Consider the following 26,736-nt stretch of genomic DNA (forward strand, 5'->3'; position numbering starts at 1 on the left):
TGCAGGACTGGCCTAGGGTAATTTTTAGGGGGGTTTTAATTCTAATTATATTTTAAAATTCGACAAATATTTAAATATTCCTTTTAATTAATTTTAAATTTGTATTGTTTTGTATGTATTTTAAATAGATTGTCAGCCGCCCTGAGTCCTACGGGAGAAGGGCGGGATATAAATCCAAAAATAAATAAATAAAAATAAATAAAATAAATAATGTAATCAAGAACTTTGCAGGAAGTTGGCATGCTTACCTGAGCCTTTCAAATTCTACATCATCCACAAGGAAATCCCGAGTCTCCACAAGTTTATGAATTTGTTGCACTAAATCGTCCTCCTTCTGTTTGTCTTCTTTTGATTTTTTATTTTCTGCAATATGGGGGAAATACATGTACAGATATGTTTATTATAGAAAACATTTGCAGGTAAAATGAAGAAGATAATTCTCAGAATGGAGGAATTCCCAGAAAGATTATTGTTTAGATTAGATTAGATGAGATTAGATTATCGATTATCGATTATCATCAGTTGTAGAATATTCTCCCAAGAAAGTTTTACTTAGTTCTTGCCTTCAGAGACAGGAGAATATCTGCTTACTGGGTTTTTGAAATCCATATTAATCTTCCTGTCTCTTTATGACATTTTCTTGCCTGTTAACTTTGAATTTAATGTGTACTTGTTATATTGGAAATCCTAGAAGGAAAAACAGCTCAGGATGCATGGGAAACTCTGAAAAATGAAATACTAAGGGCCCAAACAAAAACAAAGAGAAAGAAAAAGTGGATGAGACCAACATGGTTGTACAAAGAGTTCTCTGACAAACTGAGGTTCAAGAGGGACAAGTATAAAAAAATGGAAACATGATATTTAACTAAAACATAATATCAGCAAATAGCCTGAATCTACAGGGATGGAGTCAGGCTGGCTAAGGCTCAGAATGAATTATGACTTGCAACAAATGCCAACAATAACAAAAATAAGTTTATTTTAGTATATAAGGAACAAGAAAAAAAAGTCAAGGAAATGATCAGTCCACTAATGGGAGAAGATGGCAAAAAGGTAGTGGGCACCAGGGAAAAAGCAGAGCTGGTTAAACCCTTCTTTGCATCTGTCTTTATGCAAAAGGAAAAAATAGTCCAACCCAACAAAAGCAGCATATGGGAAACAGAACAGAAACGTAGATTAAAATAGGTAAGAAATTGGTTAAAAAACACTTATTCACTGGAGATGAATTCAGATCACCAGGACCAGATGGTTTATATTCCAGAGAACTGAAAGAGCTGGCAGATGTGATCTTTTCCAAGTATAGCAGAATCTATTGATGGACCTGACTCTCAACAGAATGGTATGCAATATGGGCTCATAAACCACAGACAGTTCAATTAAGGTTGCCATGCAGCCTCTTGAACTTTTCAACAATTGGTGCTGAATTTGAGTTTTGGGAATCTACATAATTCTGTAAGAAATTCTGTGTCTTATAAATCCGCAAGCAGTCTTTGGAACAATGGCCTTACCTGGCACTGTAATCAACTTCTGTAACTCCTTTTTCAACCTGCTGATTTCCTTACAAAGCTGGATATCATCCATCCTGCACAAACAGAAAAAAAAAACATAGCCATAAGCATAAGACAGAGCTTCTTTGGTGTAGTGGTTAAAGCATCAGGTTAGGGAGACCATGATTTCTACCTTGGGTACAAAGCCAGCTGGATGACTTTGTGCCAGCCATGTTCTCAACCCTAGGAAAGAAGCAATGGCAAACCACTTCTGAAAAACCTTGCCAAGAAAACTGCAGGAACAAGAATTGGATGTGATTGAGTAGAAGGAAAAAAAACAGATGAAACCTGAACAGCACTTATTAGAAGTTATGAAAGAAAACTGAATAAAGAGCACAGTGGTCTTATTGTTGTTGTATATGATCATGACAGCAAGATTTTTATATGTGAAGAAATTGAAAAATAAAGAAGTGGATGTTTAAAATTATAGATTTGGCAGAATGGCAAAACTTACATTTCTAGAGAGAGAGATAACTACATATACTTTTATTAAAAACTGGAGTATCTTATGGATTATGTTACAATTGTAGAAAAAAATAGCTGGATGATAAAGAGTTTTATAGATTAATTAAGGGGAGATAATGAAAAACGTAAATAGTTACTACAATCATATAAAAGAATAAGAAATGGTTACTGGCTCAGTGAGAAAAGAAGAACGGAAGTGGATGATACCATTTTTTTGGTTTAAGTTAGATGTTCAGTTTTGTACTGTGTGTTTATGTTTTTGTGTATGTTTCTGTATTGTGTTTCATGCATAAAATTTTAATAAAGTTTATATAGAAAGGGAAAATAATATTTAACAAGCTAAAGTGAACACAGAAACCATACATGATTATGGAAGGCAACATCTACTGATAGGTACTACCATACTCTTTCAATAGTAACTGCTTTATTTCTTCCAAAGGAAAATGACACTGAATATAAGAGAATCAATCTAAAAAGAAAAGTAGATGGGAGATGATTGAGAGATGATAACTAGCTGGCTAGATAAATTGTTTGACAGACAGACAGATTGATTGACAGACAGACAGAAAGATAAATAGATTGATTGACAGACAGATAGATTGATTGATTGACAGACAAAAGATATCTTGTCCTGTGCCCCATTCCCCTATCTTCAACTATAGTTGAAAACTCCAACTGAAAGAAGCCTGCCCCTCCCACTCCCTGCAATATGCATAAATATTACATGTATATTGTATGTATTTATACATACTTGCCAGACATCACACTCAAAGAAACAGCAGTGCCTGAAACTAAATAAATATTAATAAATTAGTTTGTGATGTGTTGGTTTTTAACTGCTGTTGTTGTATCTGGCTGTTTTTAATTTGATTATTAAATCACTCTGAGTTATGTATAGCAAGTGGGCAGGCATATAAATAAATAACAATACATATTAAGACATGACTATATTTGGACAGGGGGAAAAAGGAAAAGGGGTACAAGCCATTCACACTTGCTTCTTCACAATTACTTGTTTAGGTAAGTGTAGGAAAACTATCTTCCACTTATCAAAACTTTGCAACTTTCTCTCCTTTGAAATAATGTTCAACATTTATTCAGTAAAAATGAATGAAAATTAATAGAAAAAAATACAGGATAATGTACGTGTTAAGCAAAAAAGAAAAAGATGCACGTAAAGATGCCAGGCTAAGCAAAGGCTTCCCACAGTCTGAAGGAGCTATCCATGGTTCTGACCAAGGAGAAAGACCACAATTTTAGAATTGGTATCCCATTAAGTAAATCTATAGATCCACACTGTAAAATTTTAAATATTTTTGTAACACTGCATTACATGTAGGAATAAACTCTGATGAACCTAAGGTTATGAAGGTCTGAGTAGATATGTCTGACATTGTACAGTACATTCATTTTTACACAGCTGATCTGTATAATTTAAAAGAGAAATGTACACTGGCTAGAATCACCTTTTAAAATGCTTGCCTCTTGGTCTACCTGTCTATCAAATTTAGATATCACCCATCTTACTCTCAGAGTAACTCTGGGCAGTTTACAGATAAAAGACTAAAAACCATATAAAATGTAGTATATACCAAGGTCAGTAAAATGGGAGCCAAGTAAAAACATAGAAAAATAAATTAAAAGACAGTAGGAGGCAGTGAAAGCCTTCAGGTCACTAACCACCTTCAGATTTATATGCCCCTCTTTGAGCCCCACATGAGTTGGTAGAGCCAGGTCTTCATTTTTCTGAAAGGCCAGGAGAGTGGGGGGCATTTAACCTCTGGGGGAAGGATGTTTCATAGGGCAGGGGCAATGGCAGAAAGGGTCTCTTTCTAGACCCTGCCAGTTGGGATTCGTCAACTGATGGGGTCTGCAACATACCTTTCCTGCTAAGTCCAGAACTTGGAATAGAGTCTTCTTTGTCCTCAGAATTCCCAGCTTAATTGCTTCCAGTATGGAGTGAGTCAAAGCCAGGAGAAAATAATGCTCTAGTAAAATATTTAGAGCTACAGAAATGTCTATCCTTAACCACTCCTAGTCTCAGTTTTAGAAAATTAGCTGTTACTGATAAGTCAACAAAGAAAAAGTTTGTGGCATGACACAAATGGGAAGTCCTTCTCACAGTACCTTAAGGCTTAAGGTTAATCCCAAAATACTTGTCTGCTTTGAACTCTTAGATTTATCCAGAGTGACAGGTTTAAAGGAAAATGTTCAGTTGACAGAAGGGATATTTTCACAGATATGACATGTTAGTGAAATCTCTCTCTCTCTCTCTCTCTCTCTCTCTCTCTCTCTCTCTCTCTCTCTCTCTCTCCCTCTCTCTCCCTCCCTTCNTGTGTGTGTGTGTGTGTGTGTGTGTTGCAAATATGTGGAAGACAGGAGGACTAAGGGATCGAAAAACAGTAACCTAATCCATGCTTTTCTGAGGTATGCAACTTGGTCAGCTGTCTGAGCTAATATTCAGTCCCACATACTGTAAAAATCCTTTGCAAACATTGCTACTCTCTGGAGTTCTTTCCAAATCAGATTGCCATCACAGAAACCTCTGAAATTTCTGGGGCAGGCTGAATAATGTAGACTTTGAGGAAGCGAAGCTGACCTGATTCTTTTGAGAGATTTTTCTCATGCAATGAAGCCTACAATTATTTTGAGGAATCTGTTGCAGATGAGGGGATTGAGGAGTGTAAAGACATGTTCAAAATTGCATGGTGGGACAAAAGCTGTTGAATTGACAAGGTGAAAGGGAAGGGGGGAGAAAGAGGAAAATGTGGCAAGAGAATTCAACATTACCTGCTTCTTGCTACCCTACAAACTTGGAAAATCACCTGAAGCCTTACATATCACATACATACAAACACAGACACACAGACCCAGTTTTCCCAATTTCCAACTCACATGTATCGGAGCTCTGACTCTCTCCGCACAAGAACTTCCCTGATTCTTTCAATTTTGCAAAGTTCTCCTTCAATGTCATCAAGGGTAGATGTAGAGTCAGCCATAGAAACTATTTCTTCCCCTGAAGAAATAACAGACAAGAAACGCAGTTAGTGAGAAGGATGGAGGAGAAGAGAGGAAGATCTAACATCAGCCAATCACCTGAGTGCACAGGCTGAAGATTAGTGTTAGGCAGCACCTTCAGCAATTATATTCACATGGAACCCAATCAGTCTTTTTCTCTTTTTTTGGTGAGCTACTCAGGGTATACGAGATAGTCACCCATATGAATATTTACAATAATAATAAAAAACAATTCTTCCTTAGCACAATAATCCTCAAGATCATTAGAACTGTCAATCCTAATTTTACCCCTTTCCCCATGATACTGATTTTCTTTCATCTCCAAACCATGGTTTTCATAGCCTTATCCTCCATAGTTTCATAGCTTATCCCTGTCCTTTCCATTACAAAGACCTTTAAAAAAAATATTGCCCATTCCTGCTGGAAAGGAGGCTACAGGGATTCCTACTACTATTTTGAAAATGGTGAGAGGGTTTCCTATAGGAACTATTGGAGCCTGAACACAACATTCATTATCTGCTCTGTTCTGGGCCCAGTGCTCTTCAACATCTTCCTCAGTGATTTGGATGAGGGATAGATGGGGAACTCATCAAATCTGCAGACAACACCAAGCTTGCAAGAATAGCCAACACTCTAGAAGATAGGCTTAAGATACAGAAGGATCTTGACAGACTTGAACACTGGGCGCTATCTAATAAAATGAAATTCAATGGTGAAAAAAGTAAGGTTCTACATTTAGGCAAGAAAAACCAAATGCACAGGTATAGTATAGGTGGTACCTTGTTCAATAGTAGTAACTGTGAGAGGGATCTCGGAGTCCTAGTGGACAATCATTTAAATATGAGCCAGCAGTGTGCTGCAGCTGCCAAAAAAGTCAACACGATGCTAGGCTGCATTAACAAAGGGATAGAATCAAGATCACGTGAAGTGTTAATACCACTTTATAATGCCTTGGTAAGGCCACACTTGGAATACTGCATCCAGCTGTGGTCACCATGATGTAAAAAAGATGTTGAGACTCTAGAAAGAGTACAAAGAAGAGCAACAAAGATGATTAGGAGACTGGAGGCTAAAACATATAAGGAACGGTTGCTGGAATTGTCTAGTTTAATGAAGAGAAGGATGAGGGAGTGACATGATAATAGTGTTCCAATATCTCAGGGATTGCCACAAATAAGAGGGAGTCAAGCTATTCTCCAAAGCACCTGAAGGCAGGACAAGAAGCAACGGATGGAAATTAATCAAAGAGAGAAGCAACCTAGAACTAAGGAGAAATTTCCTGACAGAACAATTAATCAGTGGAACAACTTGCCTCCAGAAGTTACAAATGTTCCAACACTGCAAGTTTTTAAGAAGAGATTGGACAATCATTTGTCTGAAATGGTATAGGGTTTCCCGCCTGAGCAGGGGGTTGGACTAGAAGATCTCCAAGGTCCCTTCCAACTTATTATTATTATTGTTATTATTGTTATTATTGTTATTATTATTATTATTATTATTATTATTGTTGTTGTTGTTGTTGTTGTTGTTGTTGTTATTTCCATCATGCTAGAATGGTGTAGCAATTCCACTTGTTCCTTATCCTCATGACTGGCCTTGTCTCATTTCTAGGCTTTGGTTTATCCTGTTTTATCCTGCTGTTTGTTGCATTGCTAAACACCCATCAGTTGCAGAATAAAGAGAAAGAAGAGAGCCAGGAGATCATTGCTATGCCAGCAGCTTTTTCTGCAAAGATCATTAGTGAGAAAAGGATGGTAGCTCCTAGGCTGAAATACCTGGTCTATGCTGATCTCTCCCTGCCTCAGTGTTTTGGACTTCAGCTCTTGGATTCTGAATGAAAGTATTCAACCTCCTAAAAAGATTTCAATTGGACCTAAAGCAAAATGCTCAAATGGCAAATAAGGGCTAAAGATATGGAACAGCACTGAAACACTGGGAGAATTGCTAGCAACTCCTCCAATCTAGCACCTGAAGGGATGTCAACTATAGAAAAGGTCCAAATTGTGTCCGCAGGACATTTTCTCTCTGATTTCACCCATAGAGTGACTCCTCCATTCCTTCCTTCCTTCTTTTCTTCCTTCTTTCTTTCTTTCCTTCCTTCCTTCCTTCCTTCCTTCCTTCCTTCCTTCCTTCCTTCCTTCCTTCCTTCCTTCCCTCTTTCAACACATCTTCAAGAATTTGACAAGCACAGTGTATGTGCTTGCCTTCACTCTTAGCATTATTTCCCTGGAGAATCACTGAAATGAAATATATTATTGGAAAATGAAATGCCTGAATATTTCCTTTTTCCTAAGAGTGAGTAGAAAACGGCATTTTAACTGGGTCAGAGGAACAAAGAAGAAGCCACCCTCTTTAAATAAAATCCAACAGGGAACAACAATTATGACACACCTGTCAGTGAAGAGGATGCCTGGATAATAGGGATGTTCTCTCACTGAAGTTTCTATCAATGGTTTTTGAATGCTAAGGTGCCCTTTGTGTTTCTTCATGAATGGCTGTAGCTCAGCAGGAAAGTATATGCTTGGCATACCCAAGAACTCAGATTCAATTCTTGGCATCTCCAGAAAGGACAAAGAAGCACTCCTGTCTGTCAATCACTGCCAGCAATACTGTGCAAGATGGACCAATGGTCTGAATCATAAGCTTCTTATGTTTCTGTGTTCTCCCCACCCCACCCCACCCTCCTTGCCAGAATTGCTATTTATTGTTGTTAATTTCTCCTTCTGGAAATGATTCTGATGAAAGTTGGTGGCATATGCATTTAATAAAAAAATTATCCAGCAGGCTCTTGTGGCAAACTGAAACAGTGAGCATGAGTTACAAGTGACCCACCCCCACCCCCAAATCAGCTTGCCTTGATTTGAGTTCTGCAAACATTGGATCCGATTTGTCAAATACGGCTTGTGTGGAGAGAAAAGCAAATTTGCAACTGCATTATCTTTAAGGCCAGTAATGCCATCTTTCTCTACTACACTAAAGATTGTTTGACATGTACAGTACTAGCAGAGATCAGTAATAAGATCGGCATTTCATTATTGGAACCAACCCAGCAAAAAGGGCAGGGTTTGAGCTCAATTTCATTCTGTTTGAGAAGAGTTCCTCTTGGCAAAAAGAGAGCAAAAATTACAAATATCTGTCTTATGTGACCTTGTGGAAGAGCAACTGCTTCTAAGTGCCTAGCATTATAATTAACAGGGGAATGCTTTGATTTGGGTGCCCCTGTCAAATATTTGACAGAGGCACCCACATTTCTGCACAAATTTCTACTATGCTGGCTGGGGAATTCTGGGAATTCAAGTCCACAAGTCTTCAAGTTGCCACGTTTGGAGACCCCTGGCCTAGGAGATACTCAAACTTCTACATAAATCAAGACACGTCCAAGCATACTAACACTTAATCTGGAGCGACTCAAGACTTTTTGTTGTCTTAAGTGAAGCAGCATGAAGATGGAGAGATGACAAGTTGTTGTAATGTTCCAAAATTCCCTCAGTCATTGCAGGAGATACTTAAGTGCACTCTCAATTTGCATGAAAGTACAGGAAATATTTCCTTAATTGGTATGCTGCTTTCAGAGTGAGGAATTAACATGGAGCTGGTTTACTATGGGATGACTCAAACTTAGTGCCCTATTTTAGAACAGAATAGAGCTTCTAAGGTCTTCTAATCCAGCCCCCTGCTCAAGCAAGAGACCCTATAGCAGGGGTAGGCAACCTTGGCTCTTTTATGACTCGTGGACTTCAACTCCCAGAATTCCTGAGCCAGCCATGCTGGCTCAGGAATTCTGGGAGTTGAAATCCACGAGTCATAAAAGAGCCAAGGTTGCCTACTCCTGCATACCATTTCAGACAAATGGCTGTCCAGTCTCTTCTTAAAAGCCTCCAGTGATGAATCACCCACAACTTCTGAAGGCTAAAGCTGTTCCACTGGTTAATTGTCCTCACTGTTAGGATGAGTTTGGTTGACTGAAACTCAGTGCCCTATCTACAGCAAGTGATCAGAGCCACCTTTTAAAATGGCAGGGTCTTCTTTGATATGTGGCTAGGTGAAACTAGCAGATTTCTGAAATGCGTATCCAAATGTCATTTTCCTATCTTCAAACTATTTTTGTCTTTTATTGCATAAATTTAATAAAGTGGAGGATGGATGGATGGATGCTTCTCACTTGGTTTAATAGCATTTGCTATATAATTTAAATCCGTAATTCCTTATAAGAGAAAAGGAGATGAACAGATGCAGAGGGACAAGCAATGGATCTGTTCTGTCATTAAGAAATGGGAAGTTTGTCAGACCTAGCTTATTGCTTTCCCATTCACAAAAAAATAGGAACTTTCCCTGAACAAATAAATAATAAATCCTTACTTGGAGCTCAAAGTCACATTTGGAAGCAATAAATGAATTCTGTTAGAAAAATAAAGACTATCCTCAGGCATCTTAGCTGAGGATAAGGATGCTACTTTTCTGGTAATCTGTGAATCATGTGTTTTTAACTTCCAGAGACAATCTATGCCCTTTTAATTATTCCAAGAGGTTGTTCCTTTGAGTGTTTAGTAAACAAACTCCATGCTGCAATGATCTGTGTCAGATGCCCTTGGGAGGGGGGTGAAGAGGAACCAAATCTTTTGATTCTCAGTCAGATGTTCTTGCTCATACTTGTCTTCCTTTCTGCCTATCACTACTGAATGCAAAGTTACTCTGTCTTGATTGCCCAGGGAAATAGGCAAGTGACCAAGAAGCCCCTCCTGTAATCCACAACATCACCAGGAGTTGTGGGGGGGTAGGGTGTAAGAAGTAGAAAGAGGAATGAGCCATCAATCTTCTCTTGACTACTATAAAACTTTCAAGGAATAGTTAATACACGAATACCCGTGTGTTAATATCCATGCATACAAACATATATATATATATACACACACACAATATCATACAAACATATATTTCTTCTGCAGAGGTGCAGGGATTTGAGCCCTGTTGCTAGAGGTAAAGGTCATAGAACTGAGTTGGTATTACAGCAGTGCCCCAGCTGTGCAAAGTAAACTTACCTTTGCCTGAATCTGCTGCAGCCCACTTGGTTGATTCCAGGGATCCATACTGGGTGGATGCCTTGCTCTCCTTTTCCATCTTCACTCCTTGCTGTGGTTTTAAAAATGTCCCTCTTCCCCCTTTTTTTAAATGGTCAGCATTCCCTAAGGAGGAGGACTTCTAAGGAGCAGAGGTTGCCAGGGAGCTAAGCTCAGCTTTTGATCAAGCAATCATTTAGTAAGGAATCAAAAGAGCATGGATCTCAGCCAAGCCAGGTCCCGGCTTGACAGCTACCACCCACCATCAGTTCATACCGCGATGCTCTTGTACATCTGTGGAGGGATAAAGCAGAATCTGAGGCTGCAGGAGACTAGATGAAGGTCTGTTATGACGCTGAGAGGTGCCCTCTGGTGGTTAAAAAGTTTTATTTTTTTTATCATTTGAAAGACTCCGAAAAATCAAAACAGCCCTATTTATTCCACTGACTTTGTCCCCTATAGCAAGCTAAGCCCACCCAAAGTTGCAGATCGACTGCAAGAGGGTTTCCCCAGTATTATGACATAAGTCCATTCCTTCCTCAACCTTTTTAGAGAGAGCAAAGAACAAGAATCAGTTTGTCCAACACAAAATGTAAATTTATTTGCAGTTTGGAAGACAGAAGCTTTTTTCTTCTTCCCTTTACCTCTACTAAATCTTGAGCTTTATGGCATTTTCTCAACATCAATTTTCAATATGTTTCATTGCATTCAGCTTCTGGTGGACCCCTCCATATATTGTTGACATTCCACACTAATCCCATTAACTACAAAGGATATGAATTTAAAGTCCAACAAGAGCAGAGGATTCCCCCCCCCTCTCTATTCTTAATACAATCTTAGTGAAAAATGAACAAAATTTTCCCAGATGTCCACTATCTTTACTTTCTGGTGAGTAGAAAATTTTAAATTTAAATTTTCTGGGACTTGCAATGAGCCAGTGCAATAAAATAAAATCAGATTGATTGAAAGCTGGTAAGGATTTCTGTTTTTCAGCAAAGTTCTATCATTTAATATTTATCTGTGAATCATCATCATCATCATCATCATCATCATCATCATCATCATCATCATCATCTAATGTATCTGTGAACTCCCCCAAAGTCCCTGGTAGTTGGGTCATATAAAAATAAATAAAAATAAAATATCTGGAATGTGTTTACTTAAAGCAGCGTAAGACAGCCCTGGACCAAGAAGAGACAGACCAATAGTCTCTTGTCACAATAGGCCCATGGCTGGGAGGGGAACTCCTTCACATTTCTTCTGCGCAATCAAGTTTTTCTGGCTAAATGGAATAGCTGAAACTGCCTCAAATAAAAACATTTTTTTTGGCAGCTGCTAGGTAAACTCCAAATCCACTTTCCTCTTGTTTGCAAAATGTGCATATTAGTCATCTTGATGGTGGCTAAGCACACACCAGGAATAGAACATTCTTTATTTTGCGGTGATTCGTTTTACCATGACTGGGAGTTTAGTTCCTGGAGTAGAGACCTGAAATGGTTACAGCCTTGAATTGTTGATTCTATTGGGCAGGGAAGTAGGAGGGTGGAAGAACTAGTGAAGGTACTAGACGTATTTTAATTTAAATACACTAATTGTATGTTTGGGAAACAAGGAGATAGATGGAATTTTAATTTAATTTTGGTTTAGGCTTTTTGGGACAAGAAAAAGGAAAGAGGCAGCGAGAGGAATACACTTCCAATGTTGTATGGAAGTGTATCTCTCTGTTACTGTTTGTTTGCTATATGAGTCACTGAGTCTATTCTAAAATTTTCATACATGCTCCTGAGCAATATAAAAAAATGAGAAAATTTAAGCACATTTCAGTTGGGTCACTTCCTTATTTAAGACGGACCATTGGTAGTGCAAACTGTCATAAAGTTTGGATCTGCATTTCCTCATTAGTCTTCTAGATAAAACAGCATTAACAATTCCTAGTAATGTTGCAACAATTGAACACCAAACTCTGAACATATTCAGAATTTTGCAGCACTGGAGTCCAGAGGACATTTGGTTGTCACCACGCAATAGTGTATAACAGCTCAGTTATTCAAGCTGCCAAATTTAACCAGAAAGCCACATATTGTGACTTGCCCCACTGCTTCCCTAAAATCATATTTCAATACATAGCAAGTCTTAATTGACTTATGAGTAAACCTTTAAAAACTTTATTTCTAATATGTAGTTATTTCCTTGGGAAAAATGATAATTTTAGGATTACAATATGGTTTATTAGTTTTTCCAAGGAAATTATTTAAGTTAATTAGGGAACAATCCTACCATGATACATACTAGTTAACAGAACTGTACATTGATCTTGTTTTGAGGATATGTTTTATCTTTTCTGTTAATTGGCATAAAATAATTAAATATAACTATTATGTAGGAGAAGACACGGCTGAGCCTGAGGGAAGGGTCAAACAGATCATTAGACACGAGTCCCTGCAAGCCCTCAAAAGAGCTAAGTCCAGCCCACCTTGAATGCCTTTCTTATCTCCCACTCATTTCCCTTGACCGCTAGTTGGTCAGATTCTTGTAGACAGCTTAAACTTGCAACAAATTTTTACAGTCATTTGAACTGCCTGAATCTCCTGATTTCCCTGGTGCTTGAAATATGATTATCAATAAATATAAATTGCAGCTCAGCTGCAAAAACATAGGTTTAATTAAAATTTACAGTGTTGAGTGAAAAACATGTTTTTGACTGAATAATGGGCCTCAACAGTCCCCCTCCCCAATCCTTTGGCTGCTGTTCCCCAAACTTGTTGAGCTAACTCCTGGTTTGTGTTATATAAAACCATTAAGCACATGGTTTAGATTTCTCAGACGTCACTTTTGAATTTCTAAAGCTATTTTGCAGAATGAAATGAATTTCTGTTGTCTTGAACGTCTTTATTTAGTAGAACAAGTTGTCTAAATGGCTCATCCACCCTTTTGTGTTTATGAAGAAGCAGACAATAATACTTTTGTGAAAAGTTCCAAATTCCAAATGTGCCATTAATCCAGAGGAGTTTGAGCACCAGCTGAGGCCTTGCAGCAAATTGAATGAAAAGATGCACTGTAGCACAGAAACACTTGACATACCTGGATTTCTGACAACCAATTGTCCAACCAATTCAAGCATGTCTTAAATTCAGCTTGGGACATTTAAGAGTGTTTCTATATATGTTACTTTCTTAATAGGAGCATTTGAAGCTGAATTGCCTCCGCAAGCAACACACATCCTTCGCCTTTCTTTCTTATTTGTTCAGAACTAACTCCTACTGTTTCTTCAGGCAGACAAAGAATGTTAAAATGTCAACCAATAAATGGTGGAAGATTCATAGCAGTCAAAAGTATTTTTCTTCACATAACATACAGTTAAACCATGGAATCAATTATCAGAAGTTATGATGACTAAAGGCACTTCTTATAATAACTATGATAATTATAAAATATTGCTTAAAATCTATTGTAAAGTAGTATAATTAGGAAAGATTCATGCTTGTGGGCTTTCTCTAGGATAAGAATGGATATTCCAGAATCCTCTGCTTCTCTAAAGGGCTTTCTTTCTCTCACAAGCCCCCCCCCTCCCATGTCTGTCTGTCTCTTCTTACCTTAGTGGTTAAAAACTGGTAGCATGACTTTGTGCCATTTGAAACCCCCAAAATGTGAGTGTAAGTCCCTGGATACAATTAACATAATTTCCAAAACAATAAAAAAAAATCCAGACAGCACCCACTAAAATAAATAAATAAATAAAAATCCACGAACATCCTAGAAATGATGTCCCCATTCACTTTGCGTTATCATTCTATATGTTGAATTCACATCAAAAATGATTAAGTATGAGCCTTTTGGCCAATGCTAGTGTGAACTAGAGAGCATTTAGTCAGTTCCAGAAACACTCAGCCTAAGTATCAAGGTAGCTTTAATGAGCATGATTAAACTGAGGAATTAATTACCCAATTCTCTAGCAGTGGCCATCAGATTAGAAGACTTTAAAAAGAGATATGAATAAATATTAAGATTAGTCTTATTTATTATCTTGGTATCCAAGGGAACATGCCTCCAAACACCAGTTGCTAAGATACCTGATTGAAAAGGAAGCGGAAGAAAGTGACTGAGCTCATGTTCTCCTCATGGGTTTTCCGGTAGGGAATTCCACCAGACAGCATTGGGGTTGAATGATGGAATAGATGATGGTACGATCTGATCTACCATGGATGTTTATGTTTATGAATCAGTACATTAACAGAGTGGAAGGATGGTTAGCAAGAAAAGAAAACCATGGGAAGGTACAGTGAATGGTGGTGCTCTAAATAAGAATTATTCCCCCCCTCTCTTATCTCCCACCTTTAATTTTTTGTTCTCATTGCGTCCTAATTTTTTTTTTTCATTTTCAATAATATTGCTTTCCTGGAAAAAAGAAAGAAAGAAAGAAAGAAAGAAAGAAAGAAAGAAAGAAAGAAAGAAAGAAAGAAAGAAAGAAAGAAAGAAAGAAAGAAAGAAAGAAAGAAAGAAAGAAAGAAAGAAAGAAAGATGGGCATCCATGCAGCAAAGTAAAAGGGCGTTGTTTACCTGAACGCCTATTCTCAACATGATGATGGATCATTCTATTTATGTTTTAAGAACATTTACTCAGGATAAAGGCCCAGTGCAAGCATTTGAAATAGTCTCACTAGATGGCAGTACCTGGCCCATCTTTGTCTGGATTTAAATTAAGCAAGATCCAACCTGGTTAGTATTTGGTTGAACAGCTACTTGTGATTTCCTGGACATTGCTGGAAAGTCCACAAATATTCCAGGAGGCAATAGAAATTTGCAAAGAGAGGTCCATAAAGTTGAGATTGGATGGATATATCCGGGATATAAGCTTAATTTATGAGCTTGTTTGCCTTTACAACTAGGAATGAATCTGCTTTGTATTCCAGCCTTAATAACATAATATCATATACCTTCTAAGAAATCAATAAGAAATTGCTCAGGGATTGGATCAAAAAGAATTCCAAGAAAGAGACAATCCCAGCAATGAAAAGTGCATTTTTTTTGCATTGCTGGAGCTGGGGTGGGCGTGACCTCCGTATGATGCAACTGCCCCGCAGGCTGGCAGTTTGACACCCCTGCCCTAGAGAATTATAAAGCTAACTCTATCACCAAAATGATATCACCAGTGCCCCTGAATTCTATCACCAATTGTTAGATAGTCATAAGCTTTCTATTGTGGGGTACTTATACAAATTAACAGTAAGTAAATACAGATAGGTCTTCTCTAGAACAGAGGTCCTCAACCTTTTGGGCACCAGGGACTGGTTCCGTGGAGGAAGGTTTTTCCGCGGACTGGATGGGGCGTGGTTTTGGGTGCTGTCTGCATCTCGCAGATGGGGCTTTGCTTGTTTGTGCATACCAGTTGCTGGCATGCCACAGACTGGGACCGGTCCATGGACCAGGGGTTGGAGACCCTTGCTCTAGAACCTGATTTGATGCCCTCCCATCAGCAATACTGAAGGTAAGATTTCATGGGATCCCTTATTCATAGAGACTTGCCCTTGTATTTCCATGTTCCATGTACTTCCTTGCCCATGTTCTCATCTGGTGCCCTTCCTATGATGCCTCAAGACACGCTCTGATTGCCCCAATCATTCCCAAATATGAAAGCTATGCAGATAAATTTTATGTTTATTATTTTTAAGGGATGCTAACCCTATGCTGATATATCAGGTGGCAAAATATTTTCACCAAGTTATACAACTGTGCAAAAAATTTAATTACATATGCTGTTTTATTGTCCTATTTTAATAACTACCTGCTGTATTAAACTATTTCTCTTTGTACTATACTTTTTTTATTGTAAAGACTGGTCAAAGACCTCAATAAAGCTTTTTCAATTAAAGAAACAAACAGACAAATAAACCTATCTCCAAAACAAAAGATTGTACCAAAGATGTTTTGCTAAAAAAAAAACATCTAAACTGGGAGCTGGTACTATTGTTAGGCTAAGGAACTCAGAATTTGATCTATCCAACATTAGAATAATTCTCCCAAAACTGAACATTTGGAGGGAGAAGACAACAAAATAAAAATCATATCCAACTGGTAACTATGGAGAAAAACATTCCAGCTAATTTTTCTCAATACTTCCATAGGGGAGTGGCAGAAAGGCTAAAGTTCAGAATACCATTAACTCCTCCGGTATAAATATTTCTCTTGATCCCTCTTAATCACAAAAGGTTGGAAAGAATTCTGGAAATCATGCTCTGCATGAGTTTCCTAATTAAGGGATTGTTGTAATTAAGTAAATAAATTGTAATTAAGATGGCATTGCATCTGTATTACATATGTAAAATGAAGAAATTGTTCCAAGCTATGAAAATGACTCATTTCATTCAATGAAGCATTGCCTAGAATTTTCAACATTGTGTCATCTTATATTGATAAACCCATTGTGGATGAGAAACAGAATAATGAGTATTTAAATTAAAAAACTGGTGAAGGATAAAGATATAAATCAATTTTTCGGGAACAGAAGCCCCTGTGAACAGAAAGACTATTTTTTTCATGAAATGTTAAAGTTTTAGCCTTATGAGAACCAGGTGGGAGTCACCTGATTAATCGCTCTCTCACCATTAGTTAAGAAGTAGTAGATAGAACTAGCATCCAAGAAAAGCAGCTTTAGGTTCCTGGATCTTGTGAGATTTGTCTGCAAATTACATAGAAGTGCTTTCAAATAATGTTTGTCAGTCAAGCGGTGTATATTTTATTATCAGTTCTTGGCAAGCGACGCTGAATGTTCTATTATTGGCATGACTAGCAAACTTATTGCACACTATGGGATTGCTGTGTTTTACGCAAAAATTGATGCAGTTGTGTAGAATCAGGTTGGAATGTCAAGATCTTCCTGGAATGTTGTCTCTTTCTCTTGGATCAGTACTTTGCCTAAATAGGATGCTTGTTGAAGTGGTGATGCAATTCTGCATGAAAAGGTGCTTTGTGTTACCTCAAGACTTCGTGCCAGGAGAGACCTCTCTGCAGGCATAAAAAGTGTCTAATCTTGAATGGAAATAGGAACAGACATTTTACCTGCTAGAAATGCTAAAGACCCTAAAGCAACATAAAAGAAATTCACAAAAGTAGAGTGTTGTTTGACAAGCATATCCAAAGGGGGGCTTCAAATGAAACATCATCAAAGTGAAACACTCCTTCAAAGTTGTCTTTGTGAATACTTTGCCTGTGAAGGGTGTATAACGTTAAAAAAAAATCTGGTGCCAAGTTATAAAAAAGGGCAGTGGGTAACCCATTACTAACTTAACAACTGCAGCAATTAATTTAACTGGCAAAAAAGGTCATAAAATGGGGCAAAACCTACTTAACAACTGCTTTTGTTTAGCAACATAAATTTTGGACTCAATTGTGGTCATAAGTCAAGGACTACCTATATCTCTTTCCCCAGCACCAGCATCCAGATCTCCAATGATGAGAGTCTTAGACGTATAGTAGTATAATTTCATTCACATGGATATGGCATAGTGGTGCATATAAATTCATTTCTTCCACTCCCTGGTCATACTAACAAGTAATTTGATAATTACGTAATAATTGGGAATCCAAATATATTTAATGGCGAGTACTGTGACATATTTTGGCTTTGATTTTTTAGGAAAGGCAATATTAAAATAATAATTGACTAAATAAAAGTCTGGCAATAGAATAAATCCATTGTACAATTTTACTATTTACAAAGCATATACAGTACAAAGTAAATCTGAAGCAGAGATAACCCTTAACTCAGAAGTCCCCAATCTTTGGGGCACCAGGGACCGGAAGGGGCATGGTTTTGTGTGCTGCCTGCATCTTGAGATGGGCTTTTGCTTGTTTATGCAGATCGGTTGTTGGTATGCTGCGGCCCGGTACTGGTCCACAGACCGGGGGTTGGGGACCCCTGCCTTAACTGGCAATCTGGAATGTGATCTATTTCTTACTGATAAATATACATGATGTCTCCTCCCCCGCACCGTTATTATATTGTTTTCTGCCAAGCTGAAAACATAATACTGTGTGGGCAATTGCCATTTTTTTCTCATTTTATACCAATAATCATTTTTATAATAAATGACCTGAAAGTGCATTCGTTGTGCTTACCAGAAATAGGAAACTATTATTTTATAAATATAGAATACGATTTTCTTAGCTAAGTATAAGTATGTAATATTTATGCCTACCATGCATACAAACATTTATTTAAAATTGCTTGATAAAACATACATATGGAATTGGATGAATTTTCAATTTGAGATCATGATAAGCGCCTTATTAAATAAAACAGCTGAGAATGGCGAAAAGGAGGTAGACCTATGCCTGTAGATTGATCAATTTAAATTCTGTAAGTTACGACATTGCAGATCCCCAAAATGGAATTCCTGTATTTATTTCTAGTCTCCCCAAGTTACATTCCTTTGCTAAATATGTAAGATTTTAAATAAAACAATAAAAATATTTGTAACATCACCCAAGCAATTTCCATTCCTCAGATTTATGGATGGATTTTGATTGTTGTTGTAATGAAAAGCCAAACGTCTTCCAATGAAAAGGCAAGTTGTTAGCAGCAACAGTTTTTATTGGAAAAATAGAGTGCGCTGATGCTTACTATTAACTGCAAAATGGGAGCAAAACTTGTGGAGATTGCATGTGAATTTATTTCTACCATGAAATTGGAAATATTTTTTTCCCCACGATTCTTACAACATTCTTCTGAAACTTTATTCCATTCTTCTGTAATTGTACATACAAAGGCAATTATTGTTAATAGTGCATTTTCTAAATAAACAGGTTGTTGGGAATCAGGTGCTTTACTGTGAGACTGAAGCCCTCAAAGCAGTTTATTATTATTGCCTTCTTTGTTCTGAACAAAGAAATCTGTTAAACCAGATTGTATTAGAGCTGAGCATTTAGACAAAATCTCTGAAACTTACAAAAGGTTCTATTTTATACTGGAAGAATAAAGCATACACGAAAGAACAAAAATAATATTTTCCATATATCTGGAAGATGTATAGAAATATGAGAATTTTCTAAATATTATTAATGCAAGATAGAATGTTAAAGCCATGTGTAAACTGCTTGTGTGACCACATTTTATAGAGAAGAATCTTCTATTTGAAGGTCAAATCTAGTTTAAAAGACAATAAAAAGGGAAAGTAGCAGCTAAAATCATCAGCCCCTAAGTAGCAGGCTCCTTCATTATGGTGAGATATATTATATTTCTATTTGTCTCTAAATTTGCAATATATAAATTAGCACGTGCAAATGCTATGCATGTTTGTCTTCCGTTTGGACAAGAAATAAGTGACCATTCTAATTTATAACCCCTAATCTATAGTTTGTGAGGGTTTTATGATCATATTTCAACTACTGGAGAAAACATTTTAATATATGAACATTTTAAACATTAGATCAAATGTATCTTGTAGATTTAAGAAAAATACCATCTTAAAGAATTAGATGGCATCCCAGAATTTCAGCTCAGTTTTCAAAAATACTGAAATATCTGTAATACCTTTAATTTTAAAAAAGAAAAGCAAGCAGAACGTTTTAAAGTAACTATCTAATCGTGATTAAAAGTAAGAGAAGCATTTTATGCCAGAATTCTGTGTTTGTTTTAAAAAATGATTAAACAGTCTCTGTAAAGACAATTCTTATAGTGGGGGAAAAAAAACCCATAGTATTTCCGTTGAAAGCCCCCTTTTCCTAGTTTTGAAAATGAACGTTTTAGAAAAGCAGACTTGCTATAAATACATACAATAAATTAATCTTACGAAAATAAAATCTTTATAAAATCTTTATAATAATTTCCTGAGCAAATATGTACATCATAAAATCGACTGCCAACACAATGCATTCTTACAGATCCGGTATGGATTATTTCAAAAAACTTCACCCTAATTCTCCGAAGTCTACTTTCTGATAAAGTGACTGATGAAATCCAGTATTAGTTACCAATTCCTAGTAAAGTTGTCATCTTTCATAGCTTTTACCAGCCAGTCCCTTTCTTTCTCTTCGTCATAATCAGAGTCACTCATATCACTAGAATCTGCAGCTAAGAGACGGGAATAATTAATCCTTTTTTGTCGTGGTAATTTGGATTGAACAACCAAGAACAAAACTAGCCATAGTATTAAGGTAACGGAACATGCCCTGTAGAGCATTGCTAAACCAAAGTTGCTCACTCCAAATCCTCCTGCAAAGCTGCCTAAACTGGCTCCACATCCATGAGAGAGGCCTTGAAGGACCGAGTGCAGAGACCTTTCTGTGCCAGGAGTGGCAATGTCGTCTGTCAGCACGTACACGGCCCACCATAACGCACCATTGCTGAAAGCACAAAAGACCTGGATTGGCAGCACAGCCCAGGAATTCCAGAGGAAAGAATAGTAGAGCAGCTGTACTGCCAGGCAACTTAATCCCAAGGCGACTGTGCCACCATTGGAGAGAGCCTTGAGCAATTTGCTTTTGAAGATATAGAGCAGGATTTCAGCCATTAGCCCAATAGTCACCGAGAGGCCCATGAATAATTCATGACTGCCTTGATCTTGCATTTGCCAGAAGAGAAAATTCTGCACAGTTGACCCAATAGCTCCTGTGAGGAAGACGGTGACAGCATACAAGATGGTTCGGCCGTCACTCCCAATGAGGTTCAAAGCTTTGACTGTTTTATTGACATGTTCTGTTTTTTTTGACACATAAATGGGAAAGAAGGTACTGGCAACTAATGTCAATGTCATGAACAAGGCATAGCCATAAAAATGCACTGCAAAACGTGGAATATTAGTATTCAAAAAGCAATTCAGTTGATCCACAAATATTGCGGTGCTGCAGACACCCAGAGATGCACCCAAGTAGCTCCAGATCCAAAGGTTCTCATATCTGTCAGCAGCATCCACAAAGTCAAGGTATTCATAGAGACTGTCATCGACCATCCACTCAAGTGGTCCAGCCAGCAGCTCCCAAAAGACAACAGCACCTAACACCATAAGGAAGACCTGATGCTCACTGTCCAAGAAGTCAGTACCCTGAAGTAATTGAGAGCTTATATCTTGTGCTCTTTCCCTGCGTCCCGATAGATTCTTCCGTACATAAGATACCTCTGTAACAGGTAATGGGATTGCGTAAAATGTGAAGTTACTATTTCCTCTTGAGTCATTTTTGTCAGCATTTTCTTTCATAATCATAATGCCAGCTGTTTCTTTCAAAGGCACATTCACCGTAGTTTTTTCCAAATTTTGCTCTGCTGGAACAACATCTTCCCCAGAAATACCAGATGTCACACCAGGAGAAGCATCTATGAATTGCTGTGCATTTATATCAACATCATTGGCATCTTTGTTTATTAGAGGAGTTTTTGTACTTTTTATTTTAAATGAGGTATACATTACTGTTGGCTTTCTCGTAGACACTTGGCCCTTTGAGATCATTCCAAGTGGTTTGGTAGACCACATTTTGTTATCAGCAAAAGAGTTACCATTCACTGCACTCAGATGGCTCACATTTATATCAGGCACTTGGGTTGTAGTCAGTTGTTTAGTGGGATGCTGGCTCATATTGCAATATTTATAGACAATATCTTTGTTCACCGGTGGGATGAGTGTAAGTAGCAAACCTGCTCCAACTGAGCAAAACAATGATCCACTAATAAATACTTTTCTTTTATTGTGGGTTTTTGCTAGATAGGAGCATAGTGGGGCCCAAAGAGAAGTGATTAAATGTTTGAGTCCTATTATAATCCCTACTAGAGGTGCAGTCAGCCCAAGCTGCCGAAAGTAGAGCGTTAAAAATGGGATTGCACAAGCATTTCCTGCACCATAAAGAAAGTGGAAAAGGCTAGCAAGAGTAAGTGCTTTGTTCACATCCCATTGGTTATTTGTACTCATGGCTTCAGAAGGAGTCTGTGTTCCCACTTTTGCCCTGCAAATTAATAAAGCAAAGACAGATTTATCAGTACTCCATAAAACAGGACAAAAAGATTGAAGTTTCTTAATTTGGTATGACTGCAAATCACTAATCAAACCCATAGCACAACTATAAATACAACAGCAATAACTTCACAACTGGTTTGTCACAAAAAAACATTGTCTGTAAGATACATTTTTTAGGAATTCATGAAAAGTAAAACCTAAGTTCTGAATCAAGAAAATACCTTTTTAAATGTGTTGATTACTTTAAACTATAATCCTCTATACAATTACCTGGGGTCAGGCCCATTTAACTTATTGATGCTTATTTCAGAGTACTATAGATAACCAGAATTACACTGAAAGATGCTTCTGTTTGATTAGGATTACATTTACGCTAAGCTTTTTCAAAGTAAAATAAATGACATTTCTTTCTTATACAAGAAGTAGAATAAAACTGTTAACTATTTTTTAAAATTCAAAGGGATGCTTACATATAGGATTGCAAGAAACCCCTTTTAAAAAAATAACAAAAAAGCTAAAGATCCAAAGCAGTATGTGTGTGTGTGTGTGCACGCACAAGTGCACATGCATTTTATATATTGTTTATATGTAAAATTTAAAATATGAGATTATGATGTTTGAAAGGGTGGCATCAGTCACCAATAATATTGTTAAAGAAATGATTCAGAATGTGAGAACTAAATAATACTCCAAAATTTTTAATACGTGTGCCATAAAACAAAAATTTTTTTAGAGGAAAAATGTTATCATTTATACAATAGAGCTTTTTTGATAGACACATTTTTAAAGAATTTTAATAATTGGGTTACTGAATTTATCTATTTCATTAAATGGGATATATTTTAGAAGCTACAACTGGAGAGACAAAAGTAAAACACTTCGGACTAGCTTGTATTATCATGGAAACAAAAAAAATGAAGATAAAAGCAATAATGAGAGATAACATTATTAAACACATATTTCAAACTTTTGACTGAGATCCTTTAGCATTAGCACAAAATTAGGATTCTAGAATCAAATCAAATATAAATAACACCAAGCTCCCATATCAGTCAGTCAGTAATAGGAAATTGAATAAGAGCCAAAGATATTAAAAATTAGTTTTACAAAATGTTTTGAAAGTGAATTTGTAATACACAAAACAGTTTTTTTAAAGGTGAAACAGCTGTTTTCTTTCCAAATTGGTGTATCCACCATTTTGGAAATTTTTAGTACAAAACAAAATGTTTTAAACTCAAAAGTATTTTTTTCCAGCTCAAAACATTTCCATGATCCTGTTGTTGCATTTCAAATTCAAAGGTCCAAAACTAAAAGTTTTTACACTACTATTAAAAAATAGCCTCCTTGCTGGGCCTGATGATAATCTTAAGAATAAAGCATTTATAAGTTCCAGTTGGACAGAAAGAGAAGATGCCAGATGAGACCTTATACTATACGTCCGTAATAAAAAGTGTAAGATGCCTGTCAATACTACATGAGTAGAAATAAATTCAGAGTTTCGTAAAAATCTGTTTTTAAAAAACCATTACTATTTACAGCATTATTCTGCATCAGCTACAATATTACTTTAATGCCATGCCTTAGAGAATGGTATAATGAAAATGCCAGAAATCCTTCTTGAAAGACTCCTTCAAACAACAAACATGAAGATGTAATTCCTGTTTCAGAACTAAATGGAGATGGGTGGGTGCAGAGCCAATTGTGTGTTAGTGTGTTGAATTTTTTATAGAATTTTAACCCAAATAGAGAACAGGTAATATCAGAAGCTTCTAATATTAGAAGGATCACATGAATCAGAACAGAAGAATGACATTATTTTCTTTGTAGAGGAAAACAACAAAAGCCTTTGTCTAGTAACAAATATTGAACTGATTTAAATAAAAAGGCTATCAGTTACTGTAAAGAAAACATAGTGAGATCTGTAAGGTGTAACAAAACCAGTCTTCAAGTAGGAAAGAGCAGACAATATGAACTTTGTTTTCAGGAACTTTATATCTATATTTATATCTATAGTTAAGATACAATCTCTCTTTGTAGTTCCATGTGGCATACTTATTAGAAATTGTATTTTGTGAGTGTCTCCTCAAGAGCTCTTGAATAAACATAGCAATAATCATAGGATGAGGAAACCTGCCTGTTTATAAACTAGTTATAAACAGAAAGTAAAAATAGGACTACATGGATAAGGAAGTAAAAAGGGCAGCTGAAATCAGTGGTTTACAAATCTTAATAATCAGGAGGAAATAGTACGCTGGCCTTATTGGCAGAGAAAATTGAACCATTCAGGGTAATAAACACTAAACACAATTGTGAAGAGTTCCAGAGGCTCTCTTCAAATTGCTTGAATGATCAATCAAATTACAAAATCATTCAATGTAGAAAATAATGCCCAGAAAGCTGAACAAGTATATGATTTTATCTTCTCCTTTAAGAACACCAGGACTAGGATCACCCAATAAACCTGATTAGAAAGCGACCTAAAACAAGCAAAAGAAAGCACTTCCACTGTGCATAATAATGTCTGTAATCTATTAATACAAGATAAAGCGATAGCCTCTAATTTGGACTGATTTAAAGAAAGATTGAAAAAAAATCACTGAGACCTGGTCTTACAAGTTATCTGTCTTGAAGATACAATGTTGCATATAGATTAAATACAGCAAGCCTCCAAATATCAGTTATGGGATAACAATTGGGGAGTGGGTTTGTCTTTATGAACTGCCAGATGGCTATTGCTCTAAGAAAATGCTGGATTAAGTTGGGATCTACGATCTTAAAAATATAAGAACTAAAAGTAGTGTAGCTGGGCTGCAAAAGTCGAGAAGACTCGTGCTAATGTTTTCTGTAGCCACCCTCCAGCATCCTTTGGATTTTTGCAGTGCAGATGATAGATGGATGCACTTATTTTTCAATGTTTATGTCCACCTGCTTGCCAAGTGACTTTGAGCAACTAACAAAGGTTAAAAACATAAAGGAAAAAGATAACATAATAAAGATAATAAAACATGCTGTATGAGTGCCAGACAGATAACAACTCATAGTAGTTGCAACACACTCATATACCATCCTTGATCAACCTGTTGAGGAGCAAACCAGTTAAAGGTGGCCATGTTGTGGCCAACCAAATTGGGGGAGGGGGTAGGTGCTCCATAAGGCAGATGCTGTGCCAGAGAAGACAGGCCTCCTGCCTCCCATCAGGTGACATCATCTAATTGATAGGATTGGGAGGATGTCAACCCTGCTGGAATTTACAGAATGAGCAGAGACAATGAGATTGATAATCCTGCAAATAACCAGATTCCAACTGTAGCTCCAGTTGTGCCATTATATGTAAAAACCATAGCCTCCACATTTTACAAAGGCAGTATTGGTGCCTATATATAATGTAACCTTGTGTCACTTTCAGTACACACACACACACACACACACACAAACAAAAAGGATATTTTAGAGAACGATGTGTTTAACAAAAAAAAAGGGGGGGGGCATTTTGTTAGAAAGCCCTTGCCTATCAAGCCATTTAAAACAGTCCTTTCCGTATATTAACAGCAATCTATTCTAATGCCAATAATGCCAATTCTAATCTCAGTGGTTTGCCTGTCATCTTTCTAGGAAAAGCTAAAGGACTCTTGAGAATCACAGCGATAGGACGGTTGCCAATCAAGACAATAGTCCGCCCATTCTCTCCTGGTTTGTGCAAATCGAGGCCGTGGACTTCTGATGGTCGATTCCAGTTCTGGCCATTCACCCTCGGGATGCCCGTGAGTGAAGGGTCCTCCTTGGAAACCTGACCCTCCAACCCCCACCCCCCACCCCGTTCAGCACCAGCCGCACCAGAGCCTCGCCCCACCCGGGCGGCGCCTCCCCCCCACCCCTCATCTCCGTGCCCGCGGGGGACCCCCCTCCTCAGCCCCGCACCTTGGAGACGTTGCCATGGCAACTTCTGCGGCCGCCCGCCTCTCTGGCGCTGAACTCCAGCAGCCGACACGGGGCCTCCCCTACCTGAAAGCAAACGGGCAATCGGCTTCTTCCGCTACTCTGGGCGGCCTGCGGTCCCGAGCACGCCGACTGCGCATGCGCCAGGGTACCTGTCAGTGGTGTACACCTGCTGCCGCTGCTGGAACGCTCCCTCATCCTCCGTCGGAGGGGAGGGACAAACCATTGCTAGGATACGAGGACTCATTCTGGGAAGTACGAAAAGGCGCCTGGCCACGTTTTATCAGGCGCCTTCTCAGCCTCCTTTTTACCGGAGACCCAGCTTTGCCTTCCCTTCCGCTTTTTCCTGCCCTTTGCAAAGTCTTCCTTCCGACGCTCGCATAGTTGTTCCCGGGATTTGAAATACTTTACGGGCTCACTCCAAAGGTAAGTGCGTCTTACTCTTAAATAATTTCAAATTCTTGCTCGCTGGGAAAACAAACAGGGTCCCGTTGGAAAGAAAAGGACTTGAAATGGGCAGAGAAGCGCGTATCTTCAGTTTCTGTTCTTGCTTCCATTTCCTAGGATCAGGGGTAGGCAACCTCGGTTCTTTTATGACTCATGGACTTCAACTCCCAGAATTCCTGAGTCAGCTATGCTGACTCAGGAATTCTGGGAGTTGGAGTCCATGAGTCATAAAAGAGCCGAGGTTGCCTACCCCTGTCCTAGGTATACCTGCTTTACCCCTTAATACATTATCTCTGTTCTACTAATTTTCTCTTATCCTGTAAT

The 26,736-nt window shown here is 37.7% G+C and overlaps 2 protein-coding genes across 2 annotated transcripts in view; both read right to left on the reverse strand.

Annotated features, from left to right (window-relative positions):
• The window catches only part of LOC107286789 (uncharacterized protein C16orf45 homolog), a 14,071-nt gene extending 3,923 nt beyond the window's left edge, over positions 1-10,148 (reverse strand). Inside the window, exons 1-4 of the mRNA XM_015815214.1 lie at positions 10,070-10,148; positions 4,908-5,028; positions 1,509-1,582; positions 249-363 (exon numbers count right to left, since the gene is read on the reverse strand). Of these exons, the coding sequence (XP_015670700.1) occupies positions 249-363; positions 1,509-1,582; positions 4,908-5,028; positions 10,070-10,148 (389 nt within the window). The remainder of the gene's footprint in view (positions 1-248; positions 364-1,508; positions 1,583-4,907; positions 5,029-10,069) is intronic.
• Positions 10,149-18,661: 8,513 nt separating this feature from the next.
• MFSD6L (major facilitator superfamily domain containing 6 like) lies at positions 18,662-26,095 on the reverse strand. The gene is made up of 2 exons (XM_015815197.1): positions 25,948-26,095; positions 18,662-22,018 (listed from the first exon to the last, which is right to left on the reverse strand). The coding sequence occupies exons 1-2, from the start codon at positions 25,962-25,964 to the stop codon at positions 20,053-20,055; spliced, it is 1,983 nt and encodes a 660-aa protein (XP_015670683.1). The 5' UTR covers positions 25,965-26,095; the 3' UTR covers positions 18,662-20,052.
• Between the last annotated feature and the right edge of the window lie 641 nt (positions 26,096-26,736).

This window comes from Protobothrops mucrosquamatus, unplaced genomic scaffold (assembly GCF_001527695.2).
Source record: "Protobothrops mucrosquamatus isolate PMUCROS unplaced genomic scaffold, P.Mucros_1.0 scaffold325, whole genome shotgun sequence".
Classification (NCBI taxonomy): Eukaryota; Metazoa; Chordata; class Lepidosauria; order Squamata; family Viperidae; genus Protobothrops; species Protobothrops mucrosquamatus.